This window comes from Teleopsis dalmanni, chromosome X (genome assembly GCF_002237135.1).
Source record: "Teleopsis dalmanni isolate 2A chromosome X, ASM223713v2, whole genome shotgun sequence".
Taxonomy (NCBI): Eukaryota; Metazoa; Arthropoda; class Insecta; order Diptera; family Diopsidae; genus Teleopsis; species Teleopsis dalmanni.
Genome location: NC_051848.1, coordinates 70,858,565 through 70,875,792, shown reverse-complemented (window position 1 = coordinate 70,875,792; position 17,228 = coordinate 70,858,565). Strand labels below are relative to the sequence as shown.

The following is a 17,228-nucleotide window of genomic DNA, read 5'->3' as shown; positions in this document are numbered from 1 at the left end:
ATTGAGGATATTGAAAATTGAACTCCACTCAAATAAAAATTTTTCATTTTTATTTTCTTATATAAATATATTATTAATATAATAAATTGTATTAATATAATAAAATAATAATACAAAATAATACAAAAACATATATAAGGTGGTTTCGAAATTTAACACAACTTTTAAAGAGAGGGTATTTGTAGTGAGGTTTTCTATTTGAAATTATCAATATTTCAATATCAACATATCCAGATGTAATACCGTGCAAGATTTGTCTTTCTAGAAAAAATGCTTTGCCAACGAAAGACAAGCCTTTTGTGAGTATCTAAGTTATATAAAGGACTCATGAAATATATCTCGGCCGACAACCTCATACACTCATTCGACGCACTTAAATCTTGTACTGAGTCCAAGGGGGAACGATTTCGAATCAAAATAATTGGTTTCATAAAAATCTCATTGCTGTTTAATATTTATTATAATACTTTAAAAACACAAATAAAATAAATGAAATCATGTAAAGTATTTAGACTCTTAATCACTATTTAAAAGCTTCATATATTAACAATCATTAATTTACACATACCCTGTTTATTAATAAAAGCATAATAAATTAATTAATTAAACAAATAAAAATAATAAATTTTAGTTATTGATATATAATAAAGGCTTTATGACAAAATTACAAAATATAAAATATATAGTAATAGAACATTACACAAATAAAGTAAATGATTTAATAAACAAATACTATATAGATTGTATGAGGTCTTTTGTGATTAAATAAGTAACATTTAACATATTTTATTAAATTTATGTGTAAAATAATAAATGCATACAATTTTTACAAAATAACGAAAGAATTTTACAGAAATGAAAGTTTTTCATATTAAAGCATACAGCATATAGATATAGCAGGTTTCGTAGAAATGTAAGAATCACGAAATATTATGATGAAAAAACTGTACTAAAGTGAATACATTAAAAGTTAGTACGAAAAAACCTTAAGAAGTAGAGAAAAAGGTAAAAGAAGAAAGAAGAGTGCTTCCAGTCTTTTGAAGAATATTATAATGACATTTTACACACACCCAACAGAGTACAATATATCGACGTTACCTTCAAAACTTATCCTGTCATGAAATGTATATGGTTTGTAGCAAGGTTCATACGAATAGCTACAGTTATCGCTGTCCCCTTCGTCTTCACTCTCATCGTCATCCATATTATCAATTCCATATTTGGTTTTTAATTCTCCTATCTGTATTTCTGCGGTGCTTTGAACACAGCTTCTTTCAATGCTATGTTCCGCAGGTATTTCCAGACACACTCTTATGTTTTTAGTTAAGTGTACGTCGGGTTTGATTGAATTAGATTGACTAGTATTTATGACTGCTTCAAGTGGTGCTGCTCCATCATTTCCCTCTTCACATGATAGTAGGTTTGTTTCAATCGCCGGGGTTTGAGGTACAATTTGTTCAACGTGTGTAATTAGCTTTTGTACAAACAACATCAATACATTACGTATTCGGTGATAATATTTTATTAGTCAATATGTATGAATGTATTTTAACTATATTAGTGACAGTTAATGTTATTCTATAAGTTGTTAGGTATTATAACATGCCATATGCCGTATATACATATGAATATGTATATTTAATATTATTTTCTTTTTTTTTTTTTTTTTAATAATTTATATATACATAATCATATTTTACAAAAAGTTTTACCTTACAACTGTTAACGCATTTCTTACCTCACTATCTCGACTAGCTATATCATCTTTAAAACTCAGATCCTGAACAAAAGATGAATCAGTCGTTGTATCTTCTGAAGCCAGATGTGCACGAAATTGTTTATTTCTGTAATTTAATAAAAAATCATATCTGATTAAAAATATAAATTAAATTGAGTAATTGGCAATACTCGAAACAGCAAAGTTTAATAAATTAACTAAAGTATTTGTTGTTGTCTTTTCATTTTTATTCGAATCCTTCTAACTTTCAAATAGTTTATTTTCGTCATAAAACGAAAATAAAATAATAATAATAATAATAATGTAATAATAATGAAAATAATAATATATAGTTTAACATTAATGAATTTAGTATCTTTTATATTATTTATATTAAAGTAATACAATTAAAACAACAGTGAAGAATCATTAGCTGCATCTTATCAAAAAAATCAAAGCCGGCCCGAATAGAAATGCTTCGGTAAGTAAAATTGATAATATCACTTATAGCATCACATAAAACGTTGGTCTTCCGAAATTACCATTAGCTTTAAATGCTTTCTAAAGGGAGTTCTTGAAACTGACATTCTCTAAAAAGTAGACTTACTTTAAAAAGTAAGTTGATAGCATGATTAATCGAAGTCACAATGCGTTAGACAGTAACCTAGGAGATGCAAGGTTCTTTTGTTTGCTTCTTATACGATAATACAATGAACCTATAGGGCTAAGTGGATTCCTAAAATCGTCAGTATACCTAATCTAACGTAAGCTATTTGTATATATAAAGTTATTAAAGATGAGATCTGCCATTGCAAATATTGATAACAAACCCGCACTGTGCATTGAAAACAAAGAAATAATAAAACCTGAGGGAATAGTTAAAAATCAAGCCTAGGGTTAGTTCAAAAACCTAGATTAAAAATTTTTTTAAATCAAAAATTAAACTAGAAATTAAAATAAAGATTAAATCAGACCATTTATCTAACGTTTGTTCGTAAAGACGCTACTTTATAATATTTATTAATTTTAAATTGGTTTTCAATAACATAATATGCTTGTATATATGTCTTAAAGTCTTAATAGTTACAAAAAAATTTGAACTGCAGCTGGAAAGTAGAAATACTTTAGCAATGAATACTTTATTTTACATACAAAAATTCTCCAACTAAATAAACCATTTAAAATGTAATGAAAAATGTGTCCTGATAATTTTACATCTTTAGTATATTCTTCAAATTTGGGACTTAAGTGATTTGGAATCAATAAAGAAACTGTAAAAGTGATGAAGTAAATTTTATTAATTCCACTTAATTTATAACGATATGGATTTATGCAAGATGCAAATGTTTAAAGAACATTATCGTGAACATATTATGAAATTTTACTCATACTTATATTTCCACTTATAACTTAGAAATATTTTTTTTAGTTCATATCAGTTGTCTAATGAGCACTGACTATAAGCTTAAAATTTGCCGGGTTACGAGTTCAATCCTTGGCACTTGCAGTCTCAAAAAATTATTTACAAATAATTAAATATAACACATAATTCCAAAACCACTAATGATGAGTATTTGGCAATACTAAAAACAGCTGTATGCTCAGTCAATAATTCAATAATTAAAAATAATATAAAAAATTGATTGTTGTTGCCATTTTACTACTGTTCGATGAAAACCTCTCTATTGAAAATAACAGCTTTTATTAAGAATTTAGTTTTTTCGGTTGAACTGACCTTAAAAATCAGTTTAATATTTTTATATAAATAAATTCTAAAACTAAAAAAACTTCTCGAGTAACTCTTTAAGGATATTAAATCCTTACGGATTGGATTTCTATCATATCTAACCCATAACAAAATGAAGACCAGAAAATCTTGGAAAATATTATGAAAGTAATTTTAAACTGTAGATATTATTTAATCTTCACTATGTATATATGTATGTATATTTATTTTCATTTTAAATTTCATTTTTACAGTATGATTAGTGAATCCTAAATTAATATATAAATAAATTTAATTAAAATAGCGACTGTGACACAATGTCGTTCGTCGACACGAAAATTTTTCAACTTCTTTGTATAACCGCCAAATAAAAACTATACGATATGCGATATGCGTTAAACTTTGACAGAATGTGTATAATAGTGTTGCCAGTGTGAAAAAAAAAATTTGCCGATTGGATAAGCGCGGGAATTCAAAAATTAAAAATTAAAATTCTTTTTTGATCACAAGATATATTTCTAACAGATACATTTGCTTGATTTGAAAATATTTTAATCACTAGAGAGCGCTGTGACAAAGTATTCAGTCAATACGTCATTAAATTCCAGTACAGTTTTACTTACTTCCTAAGATATCAGTTTAATATTTATACTAACCTTAATTCCAATTGCTGCATTTGTTGAAAATTTTTTAATTTATGGTTAACGACTCTCAATTTTTCCTCTAAAGCTGCATTTTCAACACATTTTATAGAATACTTTTCGGAGAAGGATAGAATTTCATGACGCAACTCCTCAAGCTCTTCCCTTTAATTTTAAGAATAATAAATGCATTAGTTTATGTATGTGAATAAGAATTAAATTAAAATATTTTCTTACTCATTCACTCTGATTGCGTCTGTTGTATCTTCACCTTTCTTAAATTGCTTTAAGAATTCCTGTTTAAAATGGGCCACTTCACGTTGGACTTCACTTTGATGAGCTTTGCGCATAGCATCTAACGCAGCTAAAGTCGCCTTTAAACCATTGTGGATCACAGCAAGTTTTAATATGTAATATAAAAAAATTAGTTGAAATTAAAAGCCATTACTATTTTTTTTTTTAAGTACACATATGTCACGACCCTCGATTTTCAAAGCATGTCGATTTCACAATGTGTTTGTTTCAGTAATATAGGCTATATTGAGCACTTTTTTGTATACTACTATATATATTGATATCTTAAAATTAATGTATATTGACAAATAGTGTGGTAGAAAGAGTTGCTCAACATAGGTTTCTTAATTCAAATTCATTGTGAAATGAATGTACTCAGGAAATTAGAATCGTGGCATATATGAAAATTATTCTATATCTAAAAAGATTTAAATATGTAACAATGAAGTAATATCGAAGGTAAAGAATTCAATTTTTTGCTCTTTATATAATTTTTATATGTTTATCTAATTTTTCTCGATCTAATTCTTAAGATTTTTCACCCCACTCCTCCTTTTTTCTTGTACTTTTATCTTTTTTTATTCTATTACACTTTTGTGTATTTCTTTTTGCTCGATGTGTCCAGAACTAGTAAAACCTCATGGTGGACAGCCACTAAAACAATAAAAAAGAGTTCTTTTTGATCTATAATTTACAACCAAAAGTGTATCAATTCCTAATGTGTTTCCAAAATGTAGTTCTACTCTTCATAATGTCGCCTATTTGTTTTCATTTTTAAATACACACACCAATTTGAGCTCAATTGCTCCCTGACTCCTTCACATTGAAATGTCAGGTTTCTCCACTTAGATCACGAATACTTGCTATTAAAATCACTCGCATCCATATTCTAAATTCTAAATGTGCCTGATCCATACAGGAACTACTAAACCACTAAAATCAGCAGTAATCTAAATACGTAATTAATAAAAATTAACATAAATCGATATTTATAATATTGGTTAGGTTAACTAAAACCAATTAAATTTGGTAATATTTTAGATCAATTAGGATTTGACAGTTCAGCTCGTATTCAAATTTTTTTTGTTTCTTTCGCAATGCGGGACTGCAAACTATAGTTATATCTTTACAACTAATAACCTGTGTTTCTTCTGCTAAAGCAGTTTCCTTTTCAATCAACAGACGATCGATTTCTTGCCGATGTTTCTCTTCTAAATCGCTAACAATTCGTCTATGAGATGATTCCATTGCAGATAAACCCTTCTCACAAAGAGTCTAAAAAAATATAATTACATTAATAAATAACAACAACAACTAACACAAAACTAATATCACAACTTACTCTCAATTGCTCGATCTCGGTTTGATATCGTTGTCTGAATGTCTCCTCGTCAAGCGCATTACTAAAATCAGTACAATGTGAAAGTATTTGATCCCGATATGCTTCTTGCAAGCATTCCATTTGTTTGCCGTGCTCTAACTCCAGCATTTCGAGTCGCTTTTCAAACCTTTGGCTTCGTTCTTTCTCTTTATTAAGACCTGAACTAAAGAAATCGCGTTCTTGCAAGAGCAATGCATATTCCTTGTCTTGCTGTGCACATTTCAAAGTCAGTGATTCACTCTCCTTTTGATACATATTCAGCTTATCTTCCATGTCATCAAAACGCTGGAACAGCTCAAGTTGATTACTTTGCTTCCGCATAAGTTCATTTTCTTTAGCCGCTAGCTTTTGAATGATAAGTTCCAATTCGTGTTCGCGTTCCTCAATGATCTTCGCGCTCTTACTCAAATCGCATTCGGTTACCTTTTTTTCCATTTCAATCGATTTTAGCGCATTTTTTTGATTTTCAACCTGCTGAATGAGCACGTTTATATCTTTGGTATGGGTTTGTTGGAGGAGTGAAATTTCAGTTTCATGTTGTTGTTGTAAATTTCGCAATTTATCGCGTATTTGCAAACAGTGTTGGCACGGTGTATTCAGTTTGCGATGCACTTCCTTCAGCAACTGGTCTGCGCGTTGTCTTAGGTCGCAGCATTTGTTACATACATCTTGCAGACTTTCAATGGAAATAGCAGCCCGCGATATAGCTGTTGATGAGTCAGCTTCACATTGCAGTGCAATTAGCGAATCCTCTAATTGTCCTAGAAATACTGAGATTTCGGACAATACTTGACGATCAGTTAGAAAATCAACTGTGTTTTGTTTGTAAAGAAATTCGAAATCTGCTTCAGCAAGTATGTCATCCGGATTATTTATTTGCAAATCGTTTGACAACTCCTCAAAAAGGTTTTCGTATTTCTGCAAAGAAGTTATGCCAATGTTTGCATTCGAATCGCATTGTTCCCGATTTTGGTTTACTGAATAGTCGCCACGCAGTACCGCAATTCTAGCATCAACTAATGCCTTATGAGCAATTATATCAGCAAATTCTGATAACAACTGTCGGCCTTCTGAGGTTTTTCTTTCATCTTCCAAATGTAAGCGCCACTGACCATGTTTAATCTTTTGCATCGTTTCCTCATAGCAATGCGTTAACAAGTCCACCGCGTTTTCCATTTCTTTGCGTAGGGTTTCGTGAACTGCGTCAGCAAACTTTTCAAATGACAGTCGTTCTTCTGCTGTAAGCGTGTAACCGAATGCAGGCATTATTGAGTTTTCAAATCGCTCAGCATTTCGCATCATAATGTGAGCAATTTCCGACTGCACCAATTCTGCATTTACTGTTTCCTGTGCTTGTCTCCAAGCTTCTTGCACGGCACCTTGCACCAAATCATTTGAAGAAATGTAACTGAGTGTCTCAGCTGCTAAACCAGTGGCTAAGTTTTCAATTGCGTTGTTTTTATAGCGCATCACAATAACGTTTATTTCAGTTTGTTGCCTTAATAAATCATCCAGAATGTTTTGATCAATTGGTTCCATTGTTGAATTTAATTTTTCTTTATCCTTGCGATAGGAGGACAGGACAAGACGACGTGCTAGTACACCAGCTAAGATGTCTAAGCTACCTGTTGTTTTAAACGCAGATTTACCGCTTAATTTTGACTTCAACATAATCATCAAATGAGATGTTTCTGCAACTTCAGCACGAGTTTGCCTCTCGCCAAACGTTTCGGGGTTTTCAGCACGACTAACAGAATCCCGCAATCTACCAAAGCAAACACTTTCAAATGCAATGCGTTCCGCTAATAGTTCGAGATCTTTTCGTTTTGTCAGTTCGTTTCTGTCTCGCAGAACACGTCGTTGTTTCAGAAGGTCTGCTAATTTGTTTCGCAGCTGTGATTCAAGCTGCGTTAATGCTGTTCTTACGAGTCCTGCTTCGGGTAGTGTAACACTTGGTGGATTAATACTACTGCTTACCGTGCATTTTTCACATGACTCTCTTAACAGTTTGACAACGTCATGAATACACCGTTCTACGTAACGATAACAGTCTTTACGATCAGTAATTGGTGAAACAGATCGTCTGGCACGTGCAGAGCGAAGGTTCTGTAGCTGTTGCAGGCTCAATTCAAGACGATTTTTGCTTTCAACTAATACAATCTCTAGGCCCCTCAGTCTTTCAATTAAGTGTTCAGATATTTTGGGCGTGCTAGTAGTTTTTTTGTGTAAATTTTCTGTAGCTGGCGTACTGGCTGGGGTTGGTGGAGCGGAATATGATGTTGGTGAAATACCCTCCATACGTTTTTCTAAATCATTTACTCTGACCATAAACTGCAGTGAATCTGTACTTGCAGAACTTTCTAAAGATCTACGACGGGAAGATTTCTTTTGAAGCTGCTTGTTTTCAAGATAAATTGGTTTTTGTTCAGGTGATTGCTTCTCCATTACATCAATTTTTGCTTCCAACTCGGATACTTTGACTTCTAACTCCTTTGATATTGACAGTTGCTCTTTACCTTTCAATGACAACGATCGCCTTCTTTCCGATTTAGCCAACTTTTGCTTTAATGTACGTACCTGCCGCTCCGAACTACTGTACTTTAATGTAAGATCCTGTATGCGGGCTGCCATCATTTGTAACTGCGACCGATCCTCAATTTCTCTACGCTCTAAGTCTTGTTTAAGAGAAGCATACGATATTTCAAGCGAATCAAACTGGTTTTGCGATTCTTTGAGTTCACGTTTCATTGCTTTTATTTCGTTTACTGCTTTTTCAAAACGGGAACGCAATTCATTATATTCCTCAGCTAATGAGTCTCGTTCGACACTATATGGATCAATATAATGTATCTGTGTTAAATTACTTAATGAATCCATACGCTTGATCTTGCTTCGATTTAATATATTAAAACTAGTTGGAGTGCATTCCTCGAGTTCTCGAAATTTTTTGTAGAGGGTTTCATTTTCATCTATGCCTTGTGCGAGACGATATTCCAGTTCTTTTATTTTCTTTTGGCTTTCTTCTAATTCCTCAGTTAGTCTATCAGCAATTTCCTCCGCATTTTTTCTAGCATCATCCAGTTGCGTTGTTAAATTTTCGCGAATTTCTTCCATTTCATTTATTCGCGAATTAAGTTCCTGTTCTGTACGTTCAAGCGTTAACAATAGTTCTGACATACGAGCTTCGCGATCTTTAGCTTCGTTCCGTAGTGTGTCACGTTCTTTTTCTGCATTGCATAAACGAAATTGTAGTTCTTTGTCAATATTGAGTTCTTCTAAGACAGGATGTATTATAGGCAATTCATCAGAACAAACACTATCAACAGTACTACGCCTTGAACTGGGTGGTGAAGATCTACTACGTTTCTGTAAACGCGAACAATTTACTGTACGTGGACGCATACGATCTTTTGCATTGCGAATTAACGGCGAAGTAATTGGCGGAGAAGGTGACAGTGGTGAGCCCCAATCAATGCTATCACGCCGACCACCTTCAGATGCTGTTCGATATTCTTCATCTGAAGAGAATTGTGTTTGTATCTTTGGTGCTATCGAACTTATGGCTGTGACTTTTGGTGTTGAACTTGTGGTACTTATAACTACATTCGGACTAGTTTCAGTTATCATATGCTTATTATCAATATTTTTCGATTTATTGTTGATTTCAGCTTCATGACTTTGCAACATTAATTCGTGATTAATTTGTGCTTTTATGAAATCTTTTTCGATTTCGCTTTTTGCATTATCGTATTTTATTTCCTTAATGACAATATCAGTCGGTGATACCGAAAGTTTGGATTCGCCACTAAGTAATGATGTCGTTGCTTTGGTTGAATTATTGTTAGAATTTGTCTGAAGATGCAAGCCAGCAGCATGGCGTAACATGCCAATCCAGCTATTCCGTGAATTTGGCGATAAACTAGCAAGTGTTAAACGTTGTTTATCCCACGAAACCAACTGAAAAGCATAGCTCTTAGTTGCATTCACCTCAGTAACATTCGTTAAGCTGTTCACATCAAGTACACCATCTAGTACGCCACGTTCCTCGGAAATAGGATCACGATAGAAAAATAATCCTGCGCCATTTAGCGTAAACCAGTGCTTTGTCCAGTCACCAGACCTATTATCCTGTTTCATCAACCATCCTTTCTTGGCATTAAGTGACTCTTTTTTCAATGTATTGACACGAAGTTCAGCAGTACTGCTCAAATAGTTGCTTGAGAGATCATCTAAATTGCAACCACCATCTGGGTCTCCTCTTTCGTTGACTTGTTGTGTTTGTTGTTGTTGCTGCTGAAGCTCCTGATTATTTTGATGTTTCTGTTGTAGCTGTTTGAAGTGCATTTGTAATCGGGGACTAGATTTTGATTTATTGTTGGTGACACTAATGCATGTGGTGCTGATGTTGTTATTATTGCTACCGCTGTTGTTGTTGCCATTGTTGCTCGTGTTACTATCACCTAATGTACTGCATTTCGAGTTAGCCGATGTTACCAACACAGGTGGCATCTTCTTGACGATAGTTGAAACAATGGCTGATGTCGTATTACATGGCAAAGGTAATGATTTTGGTCTTAGGTTAACAACTGTTGTTTGCTGTTTGATTTGTTGTTGTTGTTGTTGTTGTTGCTGCTGCTGTTGCTGTTGTTGGATCTGCACAATTTTGGTTGGTCGATGGAAATCAGTTTCATCTTGAGAACTCTTTTCTTTATCATGACTTAAATTTGTATGGTGAAGATGACTATTTAAAACATTGTTCACAGTTGTTGTCGACCAGCGATTTTTTTGTTGACTTAGGTTTGTTATTGTATTGGCAATATCTTTAATTGTTTTCTCATCACGTCGAATATCTTCAATAAGCAAACACGATGAAGAAACTAAAATGTAATGTATAAAATATGTTAGATTAATGGAATTCTATGTTTCGGGCAGTTACATATATTCAGTAGTTTGTATATATCTGAGTCAAATTGAAAGCAATTCTAATTTCTAGAAATCAAGTCTGAATTATTTGCTATCTATTTTAAAATGTAAGGCCAAGATTTAGAAACCTTACTAGTATAATTTGGACACTTGTTGCTACTTTATAAATGTATATTGGAATTATTGCTTTATGAACTATTAGCAGTGATATTGAAGAAATTTCCTCTTGAATAAATATCTAAGTTCACAAAACAATACTTATATTCAAAGGTTTTTGTAGTTTAAATCTATATAGGCTTGATACGATTAATATTTTTAACAGAAGTGCTTCTTGACTCTAAAACAAATTAAATTCTATTATTATACCTCTATTTGTAATTTCATTTCCAGCGTTTCGATTATTTTCGTCTTGTCCGATAGGATTTGTGGAATTGCCTGTTTCATTACTTTTAATTTCTTTTTTAGCATCCAGCTGACAATCTTCAATGTCCTCATCGTCCTGTATATCGGGATCTAAACTAGTATTCGCATCTTTACTTTTCCAAACATTCGCTAAACTTTTACCGCCATCATTAGTCATATTACCGATGAGAACTGAAGCAGAAGCTGACTGTACCGATGTTAAAGCATCTTTGTGATATGAATTATGGCGATTGCGCATCGGTGTAGAACTTCCATCTAAACTTGTTTGTATAATAGTAGTTGCTTGTCCACCAGGAAAAGTTGCATTACGTTTGTGTCGTCCTTTTGATTTTGGGAATGCTGCTAATATATTGAGCCACCATTTTGATTCTTCGGGACAAGTTCCCTTAACAAATGTTATACGATCGGGTGCGGTAATAGCAAGGGCATTTGTGTGTCCAGTAACATCTTCTGCAGTAGTTACTTCTAATACTTTGGTCATATCTACACAAGCTTGTGGTATTGTCTCGGGCTGTAAGTAAACAAAAATTAAGTTTAATAATATCTATTTTAAATAAATGTTTTTGTATGTTTTTATACGTTTCACTTGATTTGGTTGGTAGTAAAGCGATTTGGAAGCTATCTTAACTTAGCAAATTGTATCTTGGCTAGACAAATTAGCAAGCATAAGCTAAGACTAAATATCATGTATACGATTTTGTGACATACAGACCGACAATGCCATTGTTGTTAGCATAAAAGCTGCTAAAGTGCTGTTCACACCGACACATTTATTTATTTTTAACACTATGAAAGCAAATTTCGCGCTAATGTAAAATTCTAAAACTTGCATTTTTGGGTTATGTTTCATTTTTCAACGAAAGAAAAATACCAGGGTTGCCACACTTTCTTGTGAAATGCTTATGGATTAAATTTTTTTTAATATTATGTGAAGCTTATTATAATTATACTTAGGCTTGCAAAAATCTTAGTTTTGAAAAAAATTTTACTCTAACTAGCTGCCACAGTTTAGGACAATGATGCCATTTGGCTTAGGAATTGCACCTGTTTTGTATATAGCTTATATAGCTTTGGCAAATTTAGCCTATATTAGAAGTTTAAAATATAAGTGCAGGCAGCATAGTATGCTTCCACTGCTTACTTAGTAAGTGTAACTTTCTAAGTAAATTTCATTAATCATACAAATAACTTCCATGTTATTTAACTTACATAAAAATAAAGCAAGAAAAATTAGACCAATATTGTCTAATGTTACCTGAAAACATAAATTTCCCATAAGAAAAATTAGCAAAATTTGAAATATTTGCCATATACTTTATATGTAAAATGTAAACAAACAACAGCTGAGGTGTTAACAAACGTACTGAGAAAGTGAGTATTTAACAAAATCTTTGTTTTCATTAATTGAATATGTAATATTTTTACAATACATAAATAATTAAATTATTTAATATATCAATTAAATATTTAATTTTTTGTGGTACATATTTTTGAGTGAAAATTTTCATAACAAACGGAAGAACTTTTCAAAGAACACATAAAAGTTCTTTCCCATGCAATAAATAACTTATGATAATGAAACAAAATAAAAGTATATTCACATTCTCTCATTTACGCACTTGCTCATTTATATTAATGAGGAAACGTTCACAATATAATCAGCTCATATATGCAGCTGATAGAACTTTTATAAACTTCACTTAATAATATATCACATAAAAAAATTATAAATATAATTGGTTTATTAAATCAAAAATGTACGTTTTATATGCCAATTATGTACCATATTTAACTAATAAAAACAAAGATTTTATTAAATATTTACTTTCTCAGTGACTTTTATCACAGCTCAGCTGTTGTTTCTTTACATTTTACATATAAAACATATGACACACACTTTGAATTTTGGTAATATCCTTTGTGGGAGATTTCTTTTTAAGTGTTGCATTCGACATTTTTGTTTTAAATGAGCTGATTTACAATAAATAAGCTCATTTATATGACAGATTTTTGTATGGAAAAACATCCTGATTAGTGATTATAAGCAAAACTGCCTAAATGAGACAGTGTGAATATACTTTAAGTAGTGGAAATATATAAGCTTAAATCTATGTGATTTTAGCTTTAATCTCGATAAGTGTGTAGCATTTAGTTGTATTTTCCATACAAAATCCACATAATATCTATTCAAAAATATACGAGTTAACAGCGAATTTATTTTTTTATTTTTTTTAATAGCCTTCCAAAATGTTTAACGTGCATTATATATGCAAGTTATAATTAAAACAAAGAAAAATATAAACACGTTCCGTAAATGTTAAGCGTATATATAGTAAATTATTTTAAGTACGCATAAAATTAGTTTTGTAGTTATGCTGCGTTCAATTAATTTATAAATAGAAAATTTTTAATATTTATTAAACAATTCTAATATTGAATGGATCTGACCTACTCTTTTTGAAAGACTATTTGAAAAAACAAATTTACTTACGTGCTCATCCACTGAATAAGTAAGTTCTCCATCGTCGTAGAGTACGAACCATCTTCGCTGCCATCGCTGTAATGAAATAAGATATGGAGTTCAATTAAATATTTTCAAAATAATTATTTTTATTTTAATTTATAAAATAAATTTAAAATTATTAAAATCCAACTACTTACATATATGTAAGTATAATGCATGATCGTCATAAATTTATTAGAACAAAAATTTATTTATTAATATCAAAATTAAAATTTTCACACGGCCGTTTCAATAGTGCCTATTATGGGTTTTCTATCTCTGATAGACAGTAGACAAGTTTCTATTACTGATAGACAAAACCGAATGATGGTATTGTGAACTGCAAACCGATAGAAATTTTTCTATCCTCAGTAGAGAAATTTATCTCTATAGCATTTGAGTAGTAGAAATTTGTCGATCAGTTAAAATATGCTGTTAAAACGCTTACATAGTCTATTATAGTCTATTTCAATTTAATTTTTATTATTTTTGTTTATTCAATAATTAGTTATAATTTATTTATATTTTTATTTGCTTACCCGCTTAATAAATCAGTTTTTAATTGTGATATATATAATATTTTGAGAATATAACAAAGTAAGCTAAATAGAAGCTGCGCGCTCTAAAACCCTTATATCATTTACAATAGTTCACTTGTGTGTCTATCAAGTTTTATAATATGAAATATGCTTACCAATTGACTCAGTAGACAAATGTCTATTGTCTACCTATAGATTATTCATAATGGCCACTAATGAAAAATGTTTTCAAAACTTTATTTTAATCATTCTTTGACATTCATGGATATGTTAGATAATCGGTTAATTAAAAAAAATTTAAAATGAAATTCATGTTCAAATAGAAGTAATAAAATTGACAATCTACCTAAGAAATTTAGTATGCATTATAATCGTACACACAAATTAATAGAATACTTGTTGTTCTGAATACAAATATAGGGTGAAGTAAATTCGAAGCATATAAAAAGATCTTTATTCAATGATTTCCTGATAACGAGAATGAAATGTTGAGTTGAAAGTATATATAACTTTTTTAAAATAGGTATTTATACTAACGCTATCTATTGTACAGACAACATAAAGATTTAAAGACTGTTATGAAACATTGCAAATACATTACTCGTAATAGATAGCGCTAGAGGTCGATGCCGTAATTGACAATAGTTGGTATCCTTACATATAGTTAGTAAGTTTGTTGTGGTGGAGGGATGACTGAATCCTTCTCAATTAGCTAACAAAGCCGTTTTGAATCCACAAATCATTGTATGTAGTAGGTATATAATATTATATAGTATACTTCTTAAATTTAAGTTTTTATTACTTTGGAAAGCTCAAGAGGTAAAAAAGATATAAAAGCGAGTTTACACTAAAATCACTATTATTTTGAAATGATCAACAAATAAACATAAGTTTTATTTTCTGAGGAATGACCATAAGTACTAGGTTGTTTATTAAAAACACATTAGAACATTTAGGAACTTTAAACGAAGATGATCAAATTTACAATGTTATTGTTATAGTAAACACTTTTATTATAATAGTCTTTAAAACATATTGGGTACAAGCCATTATAATTAATGGAATTTGAAATAAGTTAATACCATTTAAAAGGTTTTAGATATAAAAAATATGAAATTTTGATTACTTACTTTAATTAAGATAATTAAATAACTTAATAGATTGTTTAGATTGAAGTGAGGTGAAGTGATTTTTTCTATAGTAAAGTAATAGGAATAAGTATAATAAGAGAGTTTAAGAGGTAAGTAAAAAGTAGTAGTCGAAATAGGAAATACCATAAGTAAAATATATGCCTGCAGAACACATTGTACCGCAATTCCATGTACTTTCAGCAAATAATAAAATCGTCTATGTAATTGATAGCTGATAGCTGATTTTATTGTAGTCATGCAATGGGTACTGAAAAATGATTGTAATAAATCATGCTAACCTTTCCTAAAGAATTAGAGAAGCTTTTGTATTTTATGCTTACCTTTCCAGAGGTACGAAAGCCGATTAAGTGCACTTTTAAATACAAATCTACTATTAACCTTGTTAATACTAGCCTTGCATGCTGTTCAATTATTTTCTTTTGAGTAGTTGACAAAGTATAAAAAGCAGCAAAGAATGGCAGCCATACAATTCTTTTGAATTGTGTTAGAACACTTTCCTATGCCACTTCGGCAGATACTGTTTGTTTATGTAATTGCGTCTATTGAGATTTCTACCGTAACTTTACTTTGGGACTTGATACTCTTGAGCAAGCCCACGAATTCAAAACATCAGTGACTGACCTGTCGCACTTCTCTGACAAACCTGCTGTCATAGTCAAGCAATAACGTTGTAGGCTGTACAAATTTGCATATTTGCAATTAAAATTTTTTTTTAATAAATAATTTTTAAGAACAATAAATAATTCCCTAAGAATAAATATCGAAATTCGTTCTCTTGGCATATTTGAACAAATAATAACAAAAATATGTGAATGTGGGTGCACATTGGTAAGGCACGGCACTAACTCACAGCTCAATTGGCTCGAAGTGTTGAAAAAAAATTATGTTGATATATTGTATACAAATACATATACGTATATATTACAAATAACACAGTAAAAATATTTCATGATTTTGATTTCAATATTTATAATAATCATAAAAAAAATCAATATCAAAAGACTTCATTTTCTATAATAAATATACATATAACATATATTATGTTAATATTATATATATATATTATATATTATTATTATTAACGACGTGGATTACTAAGACAAGAGTGTATCGATGAAGTTACTTCCATATTTGGCGATCAAGCTCCATCCTTTGCCACTGTGAAACGCTGGTGCAGCTCACTCACTGATGAGATTCTTGAAGGTCGTCCAAAATCAGTTGTTAAGTTGTTGTGCCAGAAAAGATTGATGCTGTGCAAAAACTGATATTCGTAATGCGACATACTGTGAGATTGAGGTTGAGGTCGAACCCTAGGTATTAGTTCCACCAGGATATATAAAATAAGAGTATTGCATGATTATTTAAGAGTATTGCATGACAAAGGTTTGAGGTTTAAGCTTGAATCCGCCATTATTTGACAAAATCTTTAAAAGGTGCATGTGACGTTTGATGCGATTGTGTTCTCTGATGAAAAAAATTTCCCCATTGAGTAGTTCATAAACTTTAACTGCTCAAAATAATCCTGTTTACTTAACTGAACGCACTACCGCTTACTGTCATTTGAGACTACGAATGATAGCAGAAGTAATTTTCTTCCCCATCTTAAGTAATGGTATGGGTAGATATAACCGCCGATGGACGCTCTTCAATCGTTTTCCGTTTTCATCGAGTTTGGTGTAAAAGACAATGTGATTTATAATTGGGAAAATGTGGATATAACATATCGTAGTTGGTTCTATAATTTGATGCGTTAAATGAGAAATTTCTGCTCATGTTGTTTCGTATATTAATCATACGGAAGATTTGTAGTTTTTCTGTTTACATGACTATGTTTTATATTTTCTCAGCGACTATATTTATCTACAGCACTACATCTCGAAAATATTTAATGTCGTTAATGTGTTCTTTATAGGTATAAAATTGAATAGTT

At 31.1% G+C, this 17,228-nt stretch overlaps 1 protein-coding gene across 4 annotated transcripts in view; it reads right to left on the bottom strand.

The window, feature by feature from the left end:
- Positions 1-17,228, bottom strand: part of LOC119689336 (protein outspread) — a 92,382-nt gene that overhangs the window by 2,898 nt on the left and 72,256 nt on the right. For 3 of the 4 annotated variants that reach the window (XM_038104146.1, XM_038104147.1, XM_038104145.1), the window contains 8 exons: positions 13,597-13,662; positions 11,049-11,616; positions 5,721-10,636; positions 5,519-5,653; positions 4,322-4,458; positions 4,100-4,249; positions 1,739-1,844; positions 1,099-1,474 (listed from right to left, as the gene is read on the bottom strand). In XM_038104146.1, coding sequence (XP_037960074.1) covers positions 1,099-1,474; positions 1,739-1,844; positions 4,100-4,249; positions 4,322-4,458; positions 5,519-5,653; positions 5,721-10,636; positions 11,049-11,616; positions 13,597-13,662 — 6,454 coding nt within the window. The remainder of the gene's footprint in view (positions 1-1,098; positions 1,475-1,738; positions 1,845-4,099; positions 4,250-4,321; positions 4,459-5,518; positions 5,654-5,720; positions 10,637-11,048; positions 11,617-13,596; positions 13,663-17,228) is intronic. The other variant, XM_038104148.1, reaches the window with a different exon arrangement.